This window comes from Zootoca vivipara, chromosome 2 (assembly GCF_963506605.1).
Source record: "Zootoca vivipara chromosome 2, rZooViv1.1, whole genome shotgun sequence".
NCBI classification, from domain to species: Eukaryota; Metazoa; Chordata; class Lepidosauria; order Squamata; family Lacertidae; genus Zootoca; species Zootoca vivipara.
This window is the reverse complement of record NC_083277.1, coordinates 12,648,285-12,673,258: the sequence shown is the minus strand read 5'-3', so window position 1 is coordinate 12,673,258 and position 24,974 is coordinate 12,648,285. Positions and strand designations below refer to the sequence as shown.

The 24,974-nt window shown below is 46.6% G+C and overlaps 1 protein-coding gene across 1 annotated transcript in view; it reads right to left on the bottom strand.

Moving 5' to 3' along the window:
• The window catches only part of LOC118080127 (uncharacterized), a 73,717-nt gene that overhangs the window by 27,902 nt on the left and 20,841 nt on the right, over nt 1-24,974 (bottom strand). The window contains exons 13-19 of the mRNA XM_060270989.1: nt 23,669-23,825; nt 22,559-22,635; nt 19,308-19,399; nt 17,266-17,398; nt 15,796-15,845; nt 15,407-15,608; nt 1,424-1,630 (exon numbers count right to left, since the gene is read on the bottom strand). Coding sequence (XP_060126972.1) covers nt 1,424-1,630; nt 15,407-15,608; nt 15,796-15,845; nt 17,266-17,398; nt 19,308-19,399; nt 22,559-22,635; nt 23,669-23,825 — 918 coding nt within the window. The remainder of the gene's footprint in view (nt 1-1,423; nt 1,631-15,406; nt 15,609-15,795; nt 15,846-17,265; nt 17,399-19,307; nt 19,400-22,558; nt 22,636-23,668; nt 23,826-24,974) is intronic.

Sequence of the window (24,974 nt, the reverse complement as noted above, 5' to 3'; positions counted from 1 at the left end):
CTACAGCAAAGTCAAGGGCCATCAGGGTGCCTCCAGACACCAGGAGGGACATACCAGAACGTGAAGTTTTGTTTGCACAATTTAAAGTGGATCAAAAGGCTCTGTTGTTGTAGCACAACAAATCCACTTATTAAAGGAACTGGGCTTTTTGCAGTTTGATAAGTGACAGTGAAATGCATTAAAGATTGTGAGATAAACAAGCGATTAACGGGAAGATGTGTAAGCAAATCAGAACGAAACTTTAACAAAGGCTGGATATACTCTAACCACTGTGTACGTTTTGTGCTAGCAAGCCAAGAGGAATGCTTAATAAATAAGTTGTCTGGAGGCGCCGCCAGATCTTATCAGATGTGCCAACTTTTCTAGCAGCCCACGGCCCTAAGTCTTTAAATGCAGCTTGAACTGTAGATATTAGCAGGCGCTGCAATGCTTATCTCCACATCAGAGAAATGTTTCCCTGTTGGTGCTGCGTTAGACAGAACAAGGTGCTGTTAAAAGACACAGGAGCAGGCCAAGGTTGATTTCCCCCGATCAGTTGGCAACGATTCACCATATTGAAATAATGGATAAAGGTAACATTTGTGGAGGACTAGGTAAAGGTAAAGGTCCAGTCGTGACCGACTCTGGGGTTGCGGCGCTCATCTCGCGTTATTGGCCGAGGGAGCCGGCGTACAGCTTCCAGGTCATGTGGCCAGCATGACTAAGCCGCTTCTGGCGAACCAGAGCAGCGAACGGAAACACCATTTACCTTCCCGCTGTACTTTGTACCTTCTACTTGCACTTTGATGTGCTTTCGAAATGCTAGGTTGGCAGGAGCTGGGACCGAGCAACGGGAGCTCACCCCGTCACAGGGATTCAAACCGCTGACCTTCTAATCGGCAATCCCTAGGCTCTGTGGTTTAACCCACAGCGCCACCCACATCCCTGACTTGAGAAAGACTAGCCGTGGCAAAAACAGAAAGTCAGTCATGATGCATTTGCCCTACAAATGTCTAGATCAGGGGTCCCCGGACTTACCCGGCTTTGGGCCGGAGGGCGGGGGAGTGCGCGCCCGTGCGCATGCGCGCACACACTTACTGGCGCGGTGGCGCGCTTCCAGGTCAGAAAAACCGCCGAAAATCGTTTGTGTGCATGCGTATGGGCCTCCCCCGACCCGGAAGTGCACCGGACATGACCTCTTCTGGGTCGGGAGAGGCCCATACGCATGCGCACAAATGATTTTTGGCGCTTTCTTCCGATCTGGAAGCGCACTGCCGCACTGCGCGCCGTAAGAGCAGGCGGCGGCAGCGGGCGGCGGGGGTCGTTGCGGGTCGGATTGGGAGGCCAATTGGGCCGCATCTGGCCCGCGGACCGTAGTCTGGGGACCCCTGGTCTAGATTAACAATACATTGGCATATTTGAGTGCTCTCAACTGTCATCTTACTTCGGCAACTGGCCTTGGAGACGCGACTTTTCAGTGCATTCTGCATGGGGCTCCATGTCCCATCATACTGGCAAAACCGGTAGTCTGTAGGGTACGGGTATTTCCCATCTGGGCACTCATATTTCAGCACAGTGCCGTTTTCCAGTACTGTGTACTGGCCCCCAGCAATCTCAGCTGTTTGGGGGTCACAGGCATCATCGGCTGCATCTGAGGGGAAAGGAAAAAAGCAGAAAGTTAAAAATAAAATAAAAAAGGTTCAGATTGTTGTAAGCCAAAAAATGGCTTATCTACTGAGTTAGCCAATAAAACTCAGAGACAGGAGGAGTTAGGAGTCCATTTTGTTTATTGCAAAGCAATAAGGTTACAGTCAAATCTTTTCTCAAAACTGCAACCTCGCCCTACGTGGGGCAGAGGAATTTATAACATTTCAAACAAATGATTTTGATTTAACCAATCACATAAAGCATCACATCATTTTATAATTAATATTCATCATTATCTCATTTCATATTTAATACGTATGTCATTACCTAATCTAATACGCATGCGCAATAAGGATTGCTAACTAGGCCAAGGATTGCTAACTAGGCCTTTGATTCTCAATAATATGTTACATTGTGAGATAATATGCATGTTGGGAACCTGTGTTACGTGTACCATGTAACAATTTGTGTTCCAGCTTATGAATTATATCTTTGTGATTTGCGTGTTAGCTGACCTTCTGTTCCAGTAAAAGAACGGCATCTTGCTAGATCATCAGTTTCTTTAAGCAACAAGTTCCCATAATTCACTATTATAAGCATAGTCTAGGATTTATAGGGATTTACATTATCACCTTAATTGGGGCCCTTTGGGCCCCTGCTACAAGATCACCATTGACAGCCCACACAACCTGCTTGTGCACATCAAAGTGCAGGCATTGCTGCAGCTGGCTGAGATTTCTTAACATGCCAAAAAGAGATACAGTGAGGGGGAAAAGTATTTTGATCCCCTGCTAAATTTGCCCGTTTGGCCTCTGACAAAGAAATGACCAGTCCATAATTTTAATGGTAGGTTTATTGTAGCTGTGAGAGGCAGAATGAATAATAATAATAATAATAATTTATTTATACCCCAGCCACTCTGAATCATAGAATAGAATCATAGAATCATAGAGTTGGAAGAGACCACAAGGGCCATCCAGTCCAACCCCCTGCCAAGCAGGAAACACCATCAAAGCATTCCTGACAGATGGCTGTCAAGCCTCTGCTTAAAGACCTCCAAAGAAGGAGACTCCACCACACTCCTTGGCAGCAAATTCCACTGCCGAACAGCTCTTACTGTCAGGAAGTTCTTCCTAATGTTTAGGTGGAATTTTCTTTCTTGTAGTTTGAATCCGTTGCTCCGTGTCCGCTTCTCTGGAGCAGCAGAAAACAACCTTTCTCCCTCCTCTATATGACATCCTTTTATATATTTGAACATGGTTATCATATCACCCCTTAACCTTCTCTTCTCCAGGCTAAACATACCCAGCTCCCTAAGCCGTTCCTCATAAGGCATCGTTTCCAGGCCTTTGACCATTTTGGTTGCCCTCTTCTGGACACGTTCCAGCTTATCAGTATCCTTCTTGAACTGTGGTGCCCAGAACTGGACACAATACTCCAGGTGAGGTCTGACCAGAGCAGAATACAGTGGTACTATTACTTCCCTTGATCTAGATGCTATACTCCTATTGATGCAGCCCAGAATTGCATTGGCTTTTTTAGCTGCTGCATCACACTGCTGACTCATGTCAAGTTTGTGGTCAACCAAAACTCCTAGATCCTTTTCACATGTACTGCTCTCAAGCCAGGTGTCTCCCATCCTGTATTTGTGCCTTTCATTTTTTTTGCCCAAGTGTAGTACTTTACATTTCTCCTTGTTAAAATTCATCTTGTTTGCTTTGGCCCAGTTGTCTAATCTGTTAAGGTCATTCTGAAGTGTGATCCTGTCCTCTGGGGTGTTAGCCACCCCTCCCAATTTGGTGTCATCTGCAAACTTGCTCAGGATTCCCTCAAGCCCATCATCCAAGTCATTGATAAAGATGTTGAACAAGACTGGGCCCAAGACAGAACCCTGTGGCACCCCACTAGTCACTACTCTCCAGGATGAGGAGGAGCCATTGATGAGCACCCTTTGGGTTCGGTCAGTAAGCCAGCTACAAATCCACTGAATGGTAGCATTGTCTAGCCCACATTTTACCAGCTTCTTTACAAGAATATCATGGGGCACCTTGTCAAAGGCCTTGCTGAAATCAAGATAGGCTACATCCACAGCGTTCCCTTCATCTACCAGGCTTGTAATTCTGTCAAAAAATGAGATCAGATTAGTCTGACATGACTTATTTTTCAGGAACCCATGCTGACTTTTAGTGATCACAGAGTTTCTTTCTAGGTGCTCACAGACTGTTTGCTTAATGATCTGCTCTAGAATCTTTCCTGGTATTGATGTCAGGCTGACTGGGCGGTAATTGTTTGGGTCCTCTCTTTTCCCCTTTTTGAAAATAGGGACAACATTTGCCCTCCTCCAGTCTGCTGGAACTTCGCCTGTTCTCCAGGAATTTTCAAAGATTATTGCCAGTGGTTCGGAAATCACCTCTGCCAGTTCTTTTAATACTCTTGGATGTAGTTCATCTGGCCCTGGAGACTTGAATACATCTAAACTAGCCAAGTATTCTTGTACTACCTCCTTACTTATCCTGGGCTGTGTTTCCCCTGCTGAATCATCTGCTCCATATTCTTCAGGTCGGGCGTTTTTTTCTTTCTTGGAGAAGACTGAGGCAAAGAAGGCATTGAGGAGTTCTGCCCTTTCTCTGTCCCCTGTTTGCATTTCACCATCTTCTCCTCTGAGTGACCCCACTGTTTCCTTGTTTTTCCTTTTGCTACGGACATACCCATAAAAGCCCTTTTTGTTGCTTTTAACCTCTCTGGCGAGCCTGAGTTCATTCTGTGCTTTAGCTTTTCTGACTTTGTCTCTACACGTGCTGGCTATATGTTTGAATTCCTCTCTGGAGATTTCCCCCCTTTTCCATTTTTTGTACATATCCCTTTTAAATCTTAACTCAGTCAAAAGTTCTTTAGATAGCCAGCCTGGCTTCTTTAGGCACCTTCCATGTTTCCGTCTCATTGGTATTGCCTGAAGTTGTGCTTTTAATATCTCCCTTTTAACAAACTCCCACTCTGGGTGGCTTCCAACAGAAAAATAAAATACAGTAATCTATTACACATTAAAAGCCTCCCTAAACAGGGCTGCCTTCAGATGTCTTCTAAAAATCTGGTAGCTGTTTTTCTCTTTAACATCTGATGGGAGGGCGTTCCACAGGGCGGGCGCCACTACCGAGAAGGCCCTCTTTTTCCCCTCACTGTAAGTGGCCAGATTTTTCTTTGGAGCCTGCCTATGGTATCTGCCATTATTTTACTTCTGGGGTTGCCATAATAATAATAATAATAATAATAATAATAATAATAATAATTTATTATTTATTATTTATATCCCTGCCCATCTGGCTGGGTTTCCCCAGCCCCTCCGGGCGGCTCCCAACAGAATATTAATCATCATCATCATCATAATAAAGCGATAAAACATCAAACATTAATAGCTTCCCTAATAAGGGCTGCCTTCAGATGTCTTCTAAAAGTCAGATAGTTGTTTATCTCTCTGGCATCTGATGGGAGGGCGTTTCACAGGGCAGGTGCCACCACCGAGAAGGCCCTCTGCCTGGTTCCCTGTAGCTTTGCTTCTCTCAGCGAGGGAACTGCCAGAAGGCCCTTGGAGCTGGACCTCAGTGGAGGTGGATCTCAGTAGGGCTGGAGACGCTCCTTCAAGTATACTGGGCTGAGGCCGTTTAGGGCTTTAAAGGTCAGCACCAAACATACTCGGAAACATACTGGGAGCCAACCTGGTGCCCATGGGCACAAACTAGGTGCCCTTGAGGTTTTCCCCTGGTGCCCACAAAAGCCTTGGAGCTCTACGCACATAGTTGCTGCCTCCATCTGGAAATATATAATCATCAACATTCTCACCAGTTTATAAGACACCATAAATGATATAAGAGGTGGCAGATTTTTAGATCAAGGCATGCCAACTTGCACTTAGGCTGCAGCCCATCTCTTTTTATAAATCAGTCACTATACACGAGGGAACATGAGGAGAAACAGGCCCAGGCCTTGTCCCCGGCCTCCCAGCATGCTTCATAGCTGAGGAAACCACAGGATCCTGCCCTTCCCAAATCTGAATTCACCATTCTGCTGTCTACCGAACGCAAGCACGCACACAAAGACTCAGATGGTGCAATGTTGATTTATTCTTCCTTCTGGGAAATTGGTAAGAATGGCAAGAGCTCCGCTTTTGTCCCTGACCGTACAGCTTAGTGTATTTAGTATAATGGCTAATCCAAGACTCTGTTTATACAGACACATTTCCTGAAGTCAGATATCCCGTCCCTAAGCCGAAACATCGCCCGGAACTACCGTCCCTATTTTAAAAGTGTAAAGCCGAAAAAAGAAACATGGACTCCAACCTGGTTTTACGGAGTTTGTAACCCTGTGGCTAAACTGCACCACTCCAGAATCCATGTGCACAGATAAGTAGCATAACAGCAAAGAGTCTAAGCCAGAACCTCTCTCCCTGACATCTTGTATTTTCCATGGAGGGAATTGCATTTATGGGAGAGTATTCAAGCATCTACTGTGAGCCTCCACTTGCAACCTGAGGTGCTGTGGCCACATATAAATTTATCACCTCAATGAGAACTAGTCTCTTTATGCCCCAGCGGAAAGGAAGCCTGTACTGGACCACAACATAAGACAAAACATACCAATACTGTATAGAGGAAGTGCTGCTGGATCAGGCCAGTGGCCCATCTGGTCCAGCATCCTGTTCTAACAGTGACCAACCAGCTTCTTCTGGGACGCCTACAAGCAGGTCCCGAGTTCAAGAGTTCCTCTTTCCACTTGTGATTCAACTGCTATTCAGTGGAGGTAGAACATAGCCCAGGCATCCCCAAACTGCAGCCCTCCAGATGTTTTGGCCTACAACTCCCATGATCCCTAGCTAATAAGACCAGTGGTCACGGAAGATGGGAATTGTAGTTCAAAATATCTGGAGGGCCAAAGTTTGGGGATGCCTGACATAGCCATTGTGGCCCTGCCAAGTCTCCTGCAGTGGTGCGGCACCGGAAGTCGCTTCTACGCAACTTCCGGGCATGCGTAGAAGCGATTTCCGGTGCCGCTCTGCCCATGCCTGGGCACCGAAAATCGGGCAGAGCAGCACTGGAAGTCGCTTCTACGCATGTCTGGATGTTGGGTTGAAGCAACTTCCGGTGCCGCTCTACCTGATTTTCGGTGCCCAAGCATGGGCGGAGCGGCACCAGAAGTCACTTCTACGCATTTCCGGACATGAGACTTCCGGCGCCGCGCTACCCATGTCTGGGCACCAGAAATCGGGCGGCGCCAGGAGCCAAAATGAAGCCTCCCTGGCAGGTAGGAAATCCAAGAGATTTCCGGGATTTTTTTCAATTCGGGAGACCAGCGGGAAACAGATTAAAATCCAGGGGTTTCCCGCGATAAATGGGCTAGGTAGCCATGTAGTGATAGCATTCATTGGTAACCTGATCCTCTATGAATCTTTTGTAAACCTGTTGCAAATGCTACAAAAATTGTATGCTAAAAGCACTTTGATGCAGGAATTAAACTACAACTCACAATTCGTGTCAAATATACATGTGGATTTTTGCACAGAGTACATGCACTGGACCAAACCTCCCCAGGACACAGACACATAAATCAGGTATGTATTTTATCATCCCAGGCAAGTGGGTTGCATTCCAACTTTCTACACCCAAATGCTCCCCTGCAAGAATTTGAAATGGCCCTGAGGCATGAGTGGAGCTATAATGTACACTTGCAGATTTCCTGCTTTTCCAATTTGCCACTCAAAATTTAAGTGCGAAGCTACACACAAAATCCGAGCGTTCCACCCAACAACCTTGATTAATTTGCCAAGTTTCATATGTGAAATCAGACAAATTGCCGGGTAATGAGTAGTATTGCACGCCAGCTATCAAATGCTTCCAGAGACTCAATAAAGGTAAAGGTAAAGGGACCCCTAACCATTAGGTCCAGTCGTGACCAACTCTGGGGTTGCGGCGCTCATCTCGCGTTATTGGCCGAGGGCGCCAGCGTACAGCTTCCGAGTCATGTGGCCACCATGACAAAGCCTCTTCTGGCGAACCAGAGCAGCACACGGAAACGCCGTTTACCTTCCCGCCGGAGCGGTCCCTATTTATCTACTTGCACTTTGATGTGCTTTTGAACTGCTAGGTTGGCAGGAGCTGAGACCGAGCGACGGGAGCTCACCCCGTCACAGGGATTCGAACCGCTGACGTTCTAAGAAGCAAGCCCTAGGCTCCGTGGTTTAACCCACAGCGCCACCCCCGTCCCTAGAGACTCAATAGCTTTCTATCAAATACTTTCAAAAATCACATAAATTGTTGACATTGGGGAAATGAGCATCAACATTCATCATATAATTTCAAAAAGGACTTTGAATTCTTTTCAGCAACTCTGCATAAAAGCAAATATCCTGAATGAATTATCCCGAACGGCATTATCTCAAAGCGAAATTTCCAGGTAAGAGGATCGGTAGCTGTGTTAGTCTGTGGCAGCAAAACCAACATATAAACACATTTCTCTGTGATGATGTCCTGACGTTTTGTGTACTAAAGTCCATCTCGCCAGCTGCATCCGACAAAGTGTGTTTAGTCCACCAAAGCTTCTGTTGTGATTTTGTTTTTTAAAGTCTCCATGGAAGTTTATCAGCATTTTAAGGCATCTCTCTCACGTTTTCTGTGCATTTTGCCTTATGTATACACCATTTTACAAATCAATTATCCCTGACTTAATGCATTTTTGTATATTCGCATTTTTCACTGCAAAATTTCGAGAAGCACGATTCTGAAGGACGGCTGTGTTTCCAGCTGCATATTCAGAAACTGTGAATTAGGTAGGCTTGCCTTTAAATGATGACTCAATCAAATACCCCTGCCCCCTGCATTCTTAACCATCATAAATAAATACATGTGTTAGTCTTTAAGGTGCCACAGGTGACTTGGTTGAGGCTCAAAGAGTTCTGGCTTCAAGGCACCACTGACTACAATTAGGCACTGCTGTGTGTGAAATCCACAGCTCTCATAATCAATTTGTGCCTGGCTGTGACAGCTTACCTGTGTAAGATGCCCCGAGGGCAATGAGAATGCAGAACAGCTGGTCCAAAAGCTGCATTTCTAGTTCTCCCTCGTTTGTTGTCTAGCAGCTTCTGTTTGGGCACCAGCGCTGCAGTCCAGCTACTTGTGAAATCTTAGGCGATCTGCTCCACTTGCTAGATGCTGGTCTCTAGCCCCACCCCGAGAAAACAGCTGAGTTTTGGGAAATGGCAAAGTCCATGAAGCAATGCCAAGGCGGGTTGTGGTGGGTGAGGGAGGGGCAAGAATGTGCTGTGGCTGCAGGTGGATAGGAATCCAATTAGGGGGGAAACCCAGAATCGTCTTGAAGACAGGAAGGGAATGAAGCCAACTGGGGGAATTCCCAGCTTGAACACGTAGGAGACTATCGGAATGTGGACATTCCATCCAGGGGATTCCTGGGGGCTGGGGTTAGGTCAGGCCCCCAGCTTTGCTAGGCTATGAGATTTTCCCCACGGTCATGATCCAATTCCTGCTCCTCCCCCCGTATTTGCATTTTCAGACACTGACTGCAATATTTACCCACTTCTAAACTTCCTCGTTTTTGGGCACAAAAGAATGGGGAAAGATTTCAAAAGAGATTGCTGTTAAGCGACTGCATAAAGGAAGTGGGCAGCGATGGGTGTGGAGTTTCGATTCTTTCAAATCGGGGTAAATACGTGACTCCCAGATTTCTGCTAGGCTTGGCAGGTGGCCACAAGAAGGGGGGGATAGTCTGGCCTGCTCCAGGTCTGAAATGAAGAGAATAGCACAGGGCTCAGCAAACTTTTTCAGCAGGGGGCCGGTCCACTGTCCCTCAGACCTTGTGCAGGGCCGGACTATATTTTGAAGGGGGGGGAGAACGAATTCCTATGCCCCACAAATAACCCAGAGATGCATTTTAAATAAAAGGACACATTCTACTCATGTAAAAACACGCTGATTCCTGCACCGTCCACTGGACAGATTTAGAAAGCGATTGGGCCAGATCCGTCTCCCGGGCCTTAGTTTGCCTACCCATGGAATAGTAGGATAAATTAGCAGGCACAGCAGCTCTTCATTGTGTAGAGCAGGGTTGCCCAAACTTGGGTCTCCAGCTGTTTTTTGGACTACAACTCCCATCATTCCTGTGGTCCGAAAACAGGTAGCGACCCAAATTTGGGAAGCCCTGGTGTAGAGTGAAATGTTATCCTTGCTAACTGCTGCACATCAAACCGCTGCTGAAGAACTTAAGAAGAACTTCCTGGATCTGGTGAATGACCCACCTAGTCCAGCAATCTATTCTTAAAGGCGTCAACTAGATACCTCCGGGAAGCCTGCAAGCCGGACCTGGGTGCAACAGCACTCTGTAGTTCCCAGAAACTGGTATTTCAGAGGCATATTGCCTCTGACAGTAGAGGTAGAACATAACTATTGTGGCAAGCAGGTGTTCAGAATCCCAGCCCCACAATCGCCCAAGAATGCTAAAAAGAAATCCTGGTTTCCTGATCCCACCAGTGTGGAACCATCCTAGAGAACTCATGCATGCTTCAAGAGAAGATTTGATGCCTTATAGATTTCAAAACAGGGAAGGGCAGATTTTAGGCTTGTTTTTCGCTAGAACCCTACACCTTGATGCTTCTGCAGAAGGACAACTGGATGCCTTCATCTGCCCAGGCTGCAACAATACATGTCTCTCCAGTATTGGTCTACATGTGCCTTGTATGTCATTTTTTTGATTCAACGGATTCGTGATTGCAATCCATAATATCTCTAAGAATGAGAGACAGACTATACGTTGCTCTTTAGCCTTACATTTTTTTAGTATCCCGAATATTCCTAGCCCTGATCCGTCCAGAAGAGGGCAACCAAAATGGTCAAAGGCCTGGAAACGATGCCTTATGAGGAACGGCTTAGGGAGCTGGGTATGTTTAGCCTGGAGAAGAGAAGGTTAAGGGGTGGTATGATAGCCATGTTCAAATATATAAAAGGATGTCATATAGAGGAGGGAGAAAGGTTGTTTTCTACTGCTCCAGAGAAGCGGACACAGAGCAATGGATTCAAACTACAAGAAAGAAGATCCCACCTAAACATTAGGAAGAACTTCCTGACAGTAAGAGCTCTTCGACAGTGGAATTTGCTGCCAAGGAGTGTGGTGGACTCTCCTTCTTTGGAGGTATTTAAGCAGAGGCTTGACCGCCATCTGTCAGGAATGCTTTGATGATGTTTCCTGCTTGGCAGGGGATTGGACTGGATGGCCCTTGTGGTCTCTTCCAACTCTACGATTCTATGTCGAAATGCCCATGAATATTTGAACAGTGAGGTTAATAACCTTCTATTACCCCATTTAGTTTTTGACACACACACACACACACACACACTTTCAAATCCCTCCTACCTGCCACATCATCAAAGGAAGACATTGAAAGATGAGGAGGTGGCACTGTAAGGGGGGGGGGTTGAGAGTTCCTAGCATTGGCAAGGTGTTGGTGGCGTTTTACTTCTAAAATGAGAGTTGACAGGACTGTAAGTCTGCCATCAAACTATAGCCTCAGGCTTTGAGGGCCTTCACCTCTGGTCCCAGGAATAGTTGACATGGTGAATGCTGAGGTACCCTCACTCTTAGAGGTGTTTGTGAACCTCTAATGCAGATTCCCAGGCTGCTTTTACACTTGTTTGATCTGGAGTTGACACCTACAAATGGCTCAGTGGTAGACCATCGGCTCCGAATGCAGAATATCCCAGTTCAATCCCTGGCAAAATATTGGATAATATTCCCTTAGAGAGCTGTCAAGTTAGTGTAGAAAAAGGGGGCGAGGACCCCTGGACAGTTCAGTCAAAGGCGACTATGGGGTTGTGGCGCTCATCTCACTTCAGGCCGAGGGAGCCAGCGTTTCTCCAGACAGCTTTCCGGGTCATGTGGCCAGCATGTGACAGAAACGCCGTTTACCTTCCCGCCAGAGCGGTGCCTATTTATCTACTTGCACTTTGACGTGCTTTCGAACTGCTACTGTAGGTTGGCAGGAGCTGGGACAGAGCAACGGGAGCTCACCCTGTCACGGGGACTTGAACCGCCAACCTTCAGATCAGCAAGCCCAAGCAGCTCGGTGGTTTAGACCACAGCGCCAGCCGTATCCCCTAGTCAGTGTGAACAATACTGAATCATATGAACCTATGGCCTGACTCTGTATACAGTACTTCCTATGCTCCTATGACTACTTCTGTGTTTTCTACAGTGTCCTCCTGTATGTTTTGTTTTTCTCCTGATGATATTCTAAAAATGTCCATGCACCTCCAGTGGTTGTTTGTACAGGGTGGCGTGACAACATTGTTTTGTTCAGTGGATAAATCTAAGGCTGGTTTCTATATAGCAGAAACTGAGTCTGACAATTAGGTTTTTCACCTTAGTTCATTCTAATGATGATGATAGTAATTACTCTGTGTCTGTGTCTGTGTGTGTGTGTGTACATATAAAATAATAAAATCAAATCAGCACATATAAAATAATAAAATCAAATCAAATCAGGTATCAAATAGCAGACTCTTCCTCTGTGTGCAGCTCTTCTGCTGTCTTTAAACTGTTAATTTAGGAAATTCTGTAACTACTGCCATGTTAAGTGGGGAATTATTCCTCTTCATATAAGTACACAGAAAACCTAGTCTTCAGGGACATAGGAAATAAATTTCTTTTATTTGAATTTAGGTCAATTGTTTTGTTTTGTTTGTTTGTTTTTTATTCTTGTTTGTTTGTTTTTGTTTTGTGATTGCATTTTTGGTTATATGATTAGATCTTCAGATGGATTGTTCTTTTTGTCTGTAAAAGTGTGTGCGTATGTTGAGTGTTTATGTTTTTAAAGAGAGAAATTAATAAAGTTTATACAAAAAAAGAATTAAGGTTAATAGCATAAAATAAAATGCTAGCATTACAATTCTAAAATATTGATTATTGATGCAGAGCTGAGAAACCCCAATTATGGCAAGTCATAATTACCTGAATCGGCAGGACTAGAATTGGGAACCAAACAAAAGGCATGAGCTCCTCACAATGAAAGAGCAAGTGACTCATGTCCATTTCCCCCCTTCAAATGAGTGAAATGTTTCCAATGTTTCTCACTTTTTAAAGAAAAACAAGACCGCATTCCACAAAATATCCAACTTCATTAAAGGATCTGAGAAATCACACAACCAAAATACATTGTAACAATTACAGAACTACATCGAAAACAAACAACTGCAATTTTTGTTATGAAAAAGCATGTCTGGGATAGAAGCTACTTGGACATATTATCTAAACCTAAATAATACAGGAATGTGTTTGGTTCACATCTGAACATACAGAAATTATCAGTGTAAAAAACAGCATTCACTGCGAACACAGCTTGTTTAACTAAGCTCTAAATGTGTTTTTTATTAAAACGGGCCACTTCAAGGTTTTATCTTTATAACAAGAGACATAATAAGTGTATTATCTCAACATAGGGAATGGGGAGTAGTGATGTATCAGTCTGGTATAAAAGTCTGGCCTGTCTCAAAGGAGGTTATGAAAACAGAAATATGCAGGCCCCCCCCAAAAAAAATATTAGAAGAAGAAGAGTTTGGATTTTATATCCCACTTTATCGCTACCCTAAGGAGTCTCAAAGCGGCTAACATTCTCCTTTCCCTTCCTCCCCCACAACAAACACTCTGTGAGATGAGTGGGGCAGAGAGACTTCAGAGAAGTGTGACTAGCCCAAGGTCACCCAGCAGCTGCAGTGGAGGAGCGGAGACGCGAACCCAGTCCCCCAGATTACGAGTCTACCGCTCTTAACCACTACACCACACTGGCTCTCTATTAACCAGTTTACCAGTAATTGTGTTGCATTGGGGTAAGGAAAATCACCTATAAAGCCTGTTCCAATCGCTCCTGAACAAGCTGAAATGGGTGGAGAAATGGGAATATTTTCTACAGTGGACTGGCAATGGGAGTTTTCAGAGCTATTCCCTTTAATTAAAAGCTCTCTCTTTGCAGATTCAGGCCCTTCTATTGCTTCCTGTGGAACATGGCAATGGAATTACTTACAAATAAACCCTTAATTTATTGATTTATTAACTATGATCTCCTCACATCTCTTTCTTTTTAGTTGTGCTACAGTGAAATAGTTTTATAATTTATAGCCAAATAATGCTATTTTGCTCAGGGCCATCTTAAGGTCATCGGGTGCCCTGGTGCAGGGATCCCTCGGGCGCCCCCCCACTCTTTTTTAAAAAAGGAAAACTCTTACCTGACGTGCCGGGTGGCGGAAGCCTCACGGCGGCCCCCACACCTCACAGCAGGGGCGCGCTGTGCCGGAGGCCGCCTGCCTGTCCGATGCCGCCGGATTGAGTGGGGGAGGGGGCGCCACTGCTCCGTGCGGCCTTCCTCCCTTCTCCCAGCAGAGCGGAGTGCCTGGGCAGGCCGGGCCATGCCGGGTTCCTTCCCGCCAACAGGGCGCTGTGTTTCATTGGTAGAGGTGCTGCCATGTGGCGTCACCTCTACCAATGAAACGCAGCGCCGGGGTGAGGGATGACCCCGGCGCTGCAGAGCGGAACAGGGTCCTAGTGCCCCTGTTCTGCTCGCTTCCCTGCCTGCTCTCACGGCGCGGCTGGTGGAGGGAAAAGGGAGGCCGCCGCGAAGCTCTCCCACTTGCTGGGGCACCCCTCAGCGCCCCCTGATCGCCCAGGCACCGTGGTGCATTGCGCCACTAGAGTCAATGGGCAAGCCGGGCCTGATTTTGCTATATAAGAAATGCAAGGAAGAAAAATGAGAGGAAGACAGTAACTGAAGTACCCACAGAGATGTGCACACTTGTGAGAGCAAGAACCGATATCAAGAGACAATTAAGAATCGCTATTCAAGGGACAATAAGCAGGCTGCTCATCAGTAATGCAATGCAGCAGGAAGCAATAAAAAGGGGCAGAACAAACAAAGCAGGAAGCTTTTAATTCAAATTGGAAGGGCTCTTTGCTGAATGAGAATAACTTGACGAAACATAAGAGGTAATTCTTACATTGGCAAGGAGCAGGGCTTCTTTCCAGCAGGAACTCAGTTCAGGCACCTCTCTGATGGGCGCCGAGGGAGGTGTTCATGGTGGGTCCCAGCTCCCCCTTTTTATAGAAAAATAGCAGTGGCGAGCATAGCTGCCAAGTCTCCCGTTTTCCCCGGGAAATCCCCATTTTTCCAGCTGTTCCTAGCTGAAAAAACGGATTTTTTTTGTTTTCCCCCGGTTTATTCTGGTGCGACGGCCATTTTGGAACTGGGCGGAGCATGCTCAGATCAGAAGTGACTTTTGATGCTGCTCTGCCCAGTTCCAAAATGGCTGCAGTGCGACTTCTGGCGCGGCGGCCATTTTGGAACTGGGCAAAGCAGCATCAAAAGTCACTTCTGATCTGAGCATGCTCCGCCCAGTTCCAAAATGGCGGCAACGCTACTTCCGGTCTGCTATTTCCGGCCCGGTCCCTTATTTCTCTGACAGCAACTTGGCAGGTATGGTGGTGAGGAGCATTGCATTAAGTGCTATGAAGAACCACTGGTTTAATCTATTCTTAGAAGAATGTGGAATAGCAGTGCCCATGGAATCTGCAACTCGAGGCTACAGACTGATGAGCCCTACCACAAATTAAGTTCTGATCCTACAGCCAGGAGCATAAACAACACAAACATAATCAAGATAATGTTTTTAATAAGCGTGTCGGGGACTGACATCTTAGCAAACACTCCTGGGCAACAGTGAGTTTGTCTTAGTGGCTCATTCCTTTGGGATAAATCTCAAGGATTGGCCCAGATGTTGCCTCAGCCAGTCCTGCACACCAAAGAGACTAATGTAGAAATCTCGTGGTTTATGGTTCGTTGGAGGGGGATCCCGGACTGTTTCTTTCGTCTCCCCATCTTTCTTATTCTTCTTCCTCTTCTTTTCACAAGGGTTATATGTGCCCCAGCTGATCACGCCCACCTGATCAGGAGAGGCAAGCAAACTGGGTCAAAAGGCAGAACAGCGAATCTGCAATTCACAGTGGCAAAGATGCAAAAGCTTATTGCAACCCAAAACGCTACAGCAGCCCCCTATGAAAGGGGCAGGCAGGAAGGCGATTGGGATCTGTTTATTGGTAGATCTCTGGATCTTGCAGAGGTTCACTTACTTGGAAGAGTCTCTCCCTCCGTTCCACGAATAATGATCCTCCGGATTCACCTGGAAAAAAGGAAGAAAGGATTAAAAGTTGACAGAAGCTCCCCTATCTCTAGACAGGAGAGAAAGTTCACATTTCTTCAAATATGGGTTGCGATATTTCACAAAGCCAGAGTTTTAAAAGTTTTGAGCTCCTCCCCCCCCCCCCCCCCGGAAATGAAGTTTTTGAGCTATTCTTAAGGAAATGATTTCTGCCCAGACACTGCTTCCGAAAGCCAAATCCTGGCTGCGTCTCGGAAATTTCGGACGCTCGGCAACCCTATTCAACCACAAAAATGCCATGGACCACCTGAATGAAGCTTGCAGACCATTGGCGGTTCGTGGGACACGAATTGGGAATCTCTGCTTTGAATGAAATTTGTCACAATGTCAGCTGCTGGATTCTATACTGGAAAGGGAATCCTGCACTTATGCAGGATGCACACAGCCAAGGTTGCCAGCTTCATTAAGATCAGAGGTGGGGAACTTTAGCTTTTTTACCCTGAGGGCCGCATTCTCTCCTGGTCAACCTTTGGGGGGGGGGAATACGTCAGTGGTAAACAGGGCCAGAGGGAAAAGAGAATGGAGCAACAGATGCAAATTTTAACCTTTATACCAGGCATCCCCAAACTTCGGCCCTCCAGATGTTTTGGACTACAATTCCCATCATCCCTGACCACTGGTCCTGTTAGCTAGGGATCGTGGGAGTTGTAGGCCAAAACATCTGGAGGGCCGCAGTTTGGGGATGCCTGCTTTATACATTGGGATAGTTTCTACAACTATAGGGAGCCAAGGTGTCTTTGGCCCCCTTGATATTTGTTTGAAGAGGCTCTGGCCCCTTCAATGTTGAGGGGCTCCAGCGCACGCACTTGACCTCCTCCAAAGGACATGACATCACAGAAGGCTGCCCTGGCCTGTGCAGTGTTGGGAGACGCCGTGGGGACTGGTGCGGCCTAGCAGAAGGCTAAGCTGGCCTGCGCCCCATGCCCTGGGCCCACTCAATATTAGGGGCTACCTGGCGCCTCTGCTCATACACCACACTTTTCCCTCCATCCAGACGAACAGAAGTTCAAGGACACTTTCCAGTCAGACAAAAGCTCTTAAGCAGGGTGCGAAACCGGTGGCCTAGGGGTGCCAGACAGAGAGGCTTGGAGGGCCACATTTGGACCGAGGTTTCCAGTCCCCAATTCAGATGAAGGAGCTTATTGAAAACTTCTCGTAAGGGCTCCCCCACATTTCTGCTCATCCCACGTCTTCTGCAGAAAACTTGATGGACATTTGTTATGATTCTGTGAGGTAAACAGCGGGTTTTCCCGGGGAAAGCAGTGAGGCAATCACCTATAAAGCCTTGTACCCGGAAGAAGCAGAAGTGTGGACGAGGCCTTACTCTCTCCCTGCTCTGCTTAACCAGGGATGCTTCACCCTCCTATGTAAGCAAAATGACCTTTGCAAGTGGCAGCCTCGACAGCTCTCCCTCCTCCACTACACAGGAATCTGTCAGTCACCACTTCAGAGGCATCAGTTCCTTCTGAAAACATTTTCTTGTCTTGAAGGGCTGCGGAAATGCACGTTGGGCGCTGTGGGAAGCAATGAATGAATCGATTTAATGGCGGAATTGCTACCCAGGCCATAATACCATACTTTTCGCTCCATAGGACGCACCTGACCATAGGACGCACCTAGTTTTTAGAGGAGGAAAACAAGAATTTTTTTTTTTTTGCTTTCTTGAATTGTCCTAGGCATAGCAGCCAACTCCTAGAGGCTCAGGTGCCTTTGCCCCCCCCCCCTCATTAAATATTTGAGGAAGCTTCTTTTGCAAAGGGAGAAAGCTCTATTTTCTTTGAGGATCAGCTCAAAGTTGTGCATCTTTTTTGCAAAGGGGGAAAGCTCCATTTTTTAGAATGAGCTCAAAGTTGTTGAGTTTCCTTGCAAAGGGAAAAAATCCTGCTTTTTGGGGTTCAGCTCACAGTTCTGCAGCTTCTCTAGGAAAGGAAAGGGACCCATTTCTACATTTTCCAGACAGATAATCTAATCAGCCAGTCACATGTCGCTGGGGAAACAAACAGCCTCCCTCTGCAGACAACAATTGAGGCCTGGGCAAGGGGCCTGGGCAGGGTGGGAAGGGAGCTAGCTCCCTTATCTCCCTCCCCGATCTCTTGCAATCAGCTGCTTTCAACACTCTCTTTCCCTTTTGTTAGCCTTTAGCTCTTTTTTTTTTAAATAGCACGATCGGCTCCAGGGACTACGCATTCGCTCCATAAGACACACAGACATTTCCTTTTACTTTTTAGAAGGAAAAAAGTGCATCTTATGGAGTGAAAAATACGGTAGTTCACTTCCGGTGCTTTGAAAATCTGCATGCAATTAGCAAAGAGACAATGAATTGTCTCTTCCTTTGAGACAGGTCTTATCTGAAGTGCTCTGGATGAATTAATCCAGATTAAATCAGTACACAGACATTATTATTTCAGTTCATAGTAATGCTGTACTTTCCAGGGCTGATCTTAAAGCATTCCTGCCTACTATTAGGTAGGGATTTCCCTCCAGTTGAAAGCTGAGATTTTCCATTGGTTTTCCCACAATTAAGACTGAACATTTCATGCTCTACAGCACAGTGTGTACACTTTCTATTCCCATATACTTGCCCAATTTTACTCTTCCCAAAAGAGGTTCTGATTCAGAATTTATTTCTGCACCCATTTCATAATTCAGCTTCTTTGTATAAACCATACCTGATCTGAATTCAGCCTCCCAGCAACATCTGCTTTGGACAGAAAGAAAAAACCCCTCTCACTACTTCCCTGCCAACAATGATTGCATAAGCCTCACGTGCTGCAGTATCACACAGAGAGGCTGCAGAGCAGGAAGCAAATACTTCTATGTTTCTTTCTTTCTTTGCCTTAAAAAGTCAAACTTGAAACGGTCCCAGATAACAGCCTCCCATGTTTGTAGTTTTTGACATTCTAATCATCTTTGGTGCCTAGGCTGAAATAATGAAAAAACCTACCTAGGATACAATCCATAAAACCTAGGTAGAAATGTAGAATTTCCAAAAACATGAATATGGTGCGTTTGCAGCCTCAGTTTTAGGAGAAAATATGCTCTTGGCAGACAGATTGCACTGCTGGACCTAATGCCCGAAGAAGTCCGGTATGATGCAATGTTTGAAAGTTTTCTTTGAGAAACATCAAGTTCTAAGAGTGTTGCAATGCTGTCATCTCTAACAGCTGTGAAACTTGGCTCTCGACAGAGTCGAAGCAGCGTAAACTGTCTGTAACCATATCAATCTTGAAATATTGCTTTTAAAAGTATACTTCAAGAGTGTTTTTGTTTTTTGTTTCAGGCTTTCTCTCTCTCTCTCTCTCTCTTTTTTAAACCAGACCTTCAGATATAATGCCCTCCCCAGCTCATACTTCCCATCTTCAATTGGCTTTCACATCTCCATTTTTTACCCAGAATTCCATGGGCAGGAAATACCATGCTTACACTTCTCCTTGTCTTGATCTGTACTCCCATCCTCTCGTTGTCCAAGGATATGAACTGGGCATCCACTTCCTCCAAACTCAGCAACTGCAGTTCTGCAAGGTATGAAGGTTTGTGTGACTGTGTGCTTGAAAACGTCTGAGTTTTCTGCCTGGGGAGTGAGGCATAAGCCACCTACTTTTGGTTACAGGAGTGAAAGGTGACCTAGAATCGAATCATATGGCAGAGATCAAGTGGGTCATGTGCACTGTTAGGCATGAGAGCAGCTCCTGGGATCCAAGGACAGGCAATGGGACATAACACCAGCGTTATCAAAGGCCACGTCTGCACCATAGATGTAAAGCGGTATTATGCCACTTAAAACACTCGTGGCTTTCCTCAAAGAATCCTAGGAAATGTAGTTATGCTGAAAGTAGCTAGGGGACCCCTATCACCCCCCCCCCCACACACACATTCCTAGAGTAGTTTAGCAATCAGTCCTTTTCCCCCAGGGAATTCTGGGAATGTTCAATGCATCCCCCCCCCACTTTCCAAACGGCAAAAACCTCCCAATTCTTTTTGCAACAGTGTAATTGCAGAAACCTAAACTTCCCCAGTATGGGCAAGAATCTTTCCTGTGGTTTTTAGCCACCCTGAAAAGGGGGGGACTCAGTGGAAGAGCATGTGTTTTGAGTGCAAAAGGTCACAGGTTCAATCCCTGGTGACTCCAGCTGGGGAGGACTTTGAAACCCTAGAGAGACACTGCCAGTCAGTGTTGACAAGGCTGAGCTAGAGGGACCAATGTGTAAGGCAGAGTTCCGACACAAAAGGAAAAGGGATCGCGGAGGAGGAGGAACAAATGCAGCATCAAGTAGGTCTGGGCATATATGTCAATTTCAGTTGCTCTCAATTCCTCATTTCCCCCCCCAATCTTAAGTTTGGTTCTCCACATTAGTTAGCGATGTTTTAAGTCCTTGTGGAAATTCCTGAGTTTTGTTGCAAATTCACCCATTTTTTGTATGCAATTATTTCTAATATACAAATTTTCACAAAGCAATTTCCCCTGATCTAACACATTTTTTGTATGTCGGTTTCACTAACATATGCATTTATATGCAAACGCTTCACCCTAGCATATTAACTTTTGTACCCACGACTTGTCCGTGGAACTGCATTTGCAAAATCCAGAGAAGGTGCACATTTTGAAGCGTAGCCGTGTTTGGTTCGCGTATTGTTGCCAGTTAGGTCGGCTTGCCTTTAAACGCAAACGGAATTGAGATTCTCCCCCACCCACAATCTCAGGTATCAGCTCTAAGTCCTCCTAATGAAAAAGGTGAGAGATGGAAACAATGGTGGAATCAAAGAGCCAAGGTTGCTGGTTTTGCAGCTGTCTTCCAGCTCTTCTCTCCCCATCTCCATCACAGCATCCTAGCATGGTTCCCGTAAGGTGGCAGCTGGTGGAAGGAGGAACATGACTTACCAGCAGAGGAGATCACAGCCTCTTCCTCATTTCTGCTTTAGCAAACTGGGCATGGTTGTTTGTTGTTTGTGTGGTTGGGAGGAGCTGGGCTATTGAATTGTGTCAATAACTGCTTCCTCCATAGTCATAGCTGCCAAGTTATCCCTTTTTTAAGGGAAATTCCCTTATGCTGAATAGGCTTCCTCGTGAGAAAAGGGAAAACTTGGCAGCTATGTCCATGGTTCAGTTCTCCTAGTAAGGAGATAAGATGGCTTGCTAGATCTGGCCAATGGCCCATCCAGGGCCGTCTCAAGCTTTGCCACCAAGACTACCCCTAGGGCCCTGGGCCCATCTAGCCCAGCATCCTGTTCTCACAGTGGCAAGCTCTGCTGGATCTGTCAGTGGCCTTTGACACCATTGACCATAATATCCTTCTGGACCATCTAGAGGGGCTGGGAGCTGGGGCACTGTCATACAGTGGTTCCGCTCCTTTCTCCGGGGTCGTGTCCAGAAAGTGGTGGTGGGGGATGAGTGTTCAGACCCCTGGGCACTCACTTGTGGGGTGCCTCAGGGTTCCGTCCTCTCCCCCATGCTTTTTAATATCTATATCAGACATCCCCAAACTGCAGCCCTCCAGATGTTTTGGCCTACAGCTCCCATGATCCCTAGCTAAGAGGACCAGTGGTCAGGGATGATGGGAATTGTAGTCCAAAACATCTGGAGGGCCGAAGTTTGGGGATGCCTGATCTATATGAAGCCGCTGGGAGAGATCATCAGGGGGTTTGGGCTGGGTGTTCATCAGTATGCAGATGACACCCAGCTCTACCTCTTTTTTTAAATCAGAACCAGTGAAGGCAGTGAATGTCCCTGTGTGCGTGCCTGGAGGCGGTTGGAGGATTAGCAGCTAACAGATTGAGGCTGAATCCTGACAAGACAGAAGTACTGTTTTGGGGGGACAGGGGGCGGGCAGGTGTGGGGGACTCCCTGGTCCTGAATGGGGTAATTGTGCCCCTGAAGGACCAGGTGTGCAGCATGGGAATCATTTTGGACTCACAGCTGTCCATGGAGGTGCAGGTTAATTCTGTATCCAGGGCAGCTGTTTATCAGCTCCATCTGGTACGCAGGCTGAGACCCTACCTGCCTCGCCAGAGCGGTTGCATGCTCTGGTTATCTCTCGCTTGGACTACTGCAATGCGCTCTACGTGGGGCTACCTTTGAAGGTGACCCAGAAACTACAATTAATCCAGAATGCGGCAGCTAGACTGGTGACTGGGAGTGGCCACCGGGACCACATAACACTGGTCCTGAGAAATCTACATTGACTCCCAGTACGTTTCCGAGTACAATTCAAAGTGTTGGTGTTGACCTTTAAAGCCCTAATCGGCCTCGGTCCTGTATACCTGAAGGAGCGTCTCCACCCCCATCGTTCAGCCCGGACACTGAGATCCAGCGCCAAGGGCCTTTTGGAGGTTCCCTCATTGCGAGAAGTGAGGGTACAGGGAACCAGGCAGAGGGCCTTCTCGGTGGTGGCCCCCGCCCTGTGGAACGCCCTCCCATCAGATGTCAAAGAGAAAAACAACTACCAGAATTTTAGAAGATATCTGAAGGCAGCCCTGTTTAGGGAGGCTTTTAATATTTAATGCTGTACTGTTTTAATACTCAATTGGGAGCCGCCCAGAGTGGCTGGGGAGACTCAGCCAGATGGGCGGGGTACAAATATTAAATTATTATTATTATTATTATTATTAAGCCTTACCTTTGAGCCTCAACCCTTTCCCCAAATGGGGCTACCATTGGGGTAGCCCGAGGCACTCACCGTGGTCCTTGCATGTGGCGCCTGGCTTCATCTTCAGGGCTCTGTTGGCACCTTCCGTGCAAGGAAGACAGATTGGCCTGCAGGGAAGACAAATATTTGCCACAGACTTGGAGCTTGGACCATCCAAAGAAATGTGGAAGGGGGAGAGGGGGCCTGGAAGGACCCCAGCAAGGACAACATCAAAACGGTGGAAAGAGATGGCATGGTCCTCGTGGTGTACTTTGTTTTCCCCATGACCGGCCAAAGCAGAAATAGGAAAAATAGTGGCCAATTTCTGGCAGACTGCTCAGCATTTTTTTTAGGCTGGGGTCCTTGCAGAGATGCTGGACTTTAGCATGATTTGGCCACGCACCTGGTTCTTGAATGGCTGGGGAAACCCAGCCAGATGGGTGGAGAATAATAATAATAATAATAATAATAATAATAATAATAATAATAATAATAATAAATCTTCTCCTTCTCCTTCTCCTTCTTCCTCTTTCTCTTCTTCTTCTTCTTCCCGGAGAGCATCTACTTGGAACCATGTAATCCTGGTTATGTTCTGAGATCACTCGGTATAAACTCTTGCAGGCTACAATACTGGTTCACAGAAATTGTGATGCCCACCAGATTGAGAGCCTAAGGATGCCTTAGGTCACACCCATAGCTTTAAATGTATGCCACAGCCATGGCTTCCCTCAAAGGATCCTGGGAACTGTAGCTACTTAAGGGTGCTGAGCTCAAAGAGCTACAATTCCCGGCACCCTTCACAAACTACAATGCCCAGAATTCTCCATGACTGTTAAAACTGCACAAAGACCACTTGACATCTATGGTGTGGGTGTGATCTTAGAGGACAACAGAACTGCATCTCTTCCTTCTATATTCCCTCCTTTGCTGAAGGTTCTTAAGCAGAGGCTAGATGGCCGCCTAGCTGCTATAGTACTGATCATCCTGCAGGGGGTACGACTAGATGGCCTTTGGGGGTCCCTTACAACTATGATTCCCGCTTTTAATACTGTTTGCGCCTGCAGTGGTTTTTGGGTGGTCACACTGATTTGTTTCCAATCAGTGCATACCCTGTAACGGAGCCCTTCGTCTGACTGAATCTGCCCTGATACGGCACATTACCTGATTCTCCCGCCAAACTGCACGGGTTTCTCCAGTTCGAGTAAGGAGAGATCATAGTCGTAGAATTCCTGGATCCCCTGGGCCACCTTGGCTTTCACGTTGAACAATTCGTGGTCGATCCGCCTCTTTATTCGCAATTTGGTGGTCCCTCCTCTAGCTAGGGAGAGAAGAGTGAAACATCTTCAGTGTCTATATCTTCACCCCAAAGCACGCCCCTTTTCCCCAACGCCGTGGCTGGAGAGTATTGGGTGAGATTCCGTAGCCTTGAATTTGAATATGAGCGAACTCTGTTTCCCATCCCCCCCCTCTTTGCCCTCGTGTTTTCTTTATAGAGCGTTGCAATAAATTATGGCAACACATTGGAGACAAGCCTGCCTGTCTTTCTCAGAGAGCACTTTGAGCCCTGGATCGCTCTTGACCTGATGTTTACCGAATCCAGAGCTTCCTTGATCCAATCTGGATCTGTCTCGAATCGGCCTGATGCGGTTCAGGTTTCGACCAGATCAGTTGCAAGTGCCCTCTGGTTACCATGCCTTGCTGCCAACAGAGCAATCGGCATACCTGCCAAGTTCCTCTCTGAAAAATAAGGGACCGGACCGGAAGTAGCATACCGGAAGTAGTGTGGCGGCCATTTTGGAACTGGGCGGAGCATGCTCAGAAGTGACTTTTGATGCTGCTGTGCCCAGTTCCAAAATGGCCACCGCACCAGAAGTCGCGCTGCGGCCATTTTGGAACTGGGCAGAGCAGCATCAAAAGTCGCTTCTGAGCATGCTCCGCCCAGTTCCAAAATGGCCGCCGCGCCAGAATAAACCGGGGGGAAACCAAAAAATCCGTTTTTTCAGCTGGGGACAGCTGGAAAAATGGGGGTTTCCTGGGGAAAACGGGAGACTTCGCAGCTATGGCAATCGGTGGGACTTTCTTCTGGGTATAGGATCACAGTTGAAGCATGCATAACAGAAACGACCTCATATTCTTTCCCCGTTTACCTCCTCCACTATTTCCTCTTTGCTTCTGTTGAGTTTTAGATTCAAAGTCCATTGAGAACTATCCTCTTGTACAGTGGTCCCTCGACTTACGAATTACTCGACATCTGTAGGTTTCGACTTACGAACGGGACAAATGGTTGCATGCTTACGAATTTTTCTGCATCCGAACGGAAACTGTTGGCGGCTTTAAATGCGGTTTTTTCGACTTACACATTTTTACATGTGGTTTTTTCGACTTACGAATTTTTCCGAATATTTTGTTCCCTATGGGAAGCCGTGTTTCGACTTCCGAACGGAATGGATTAAGTTCGTAAGTCGAG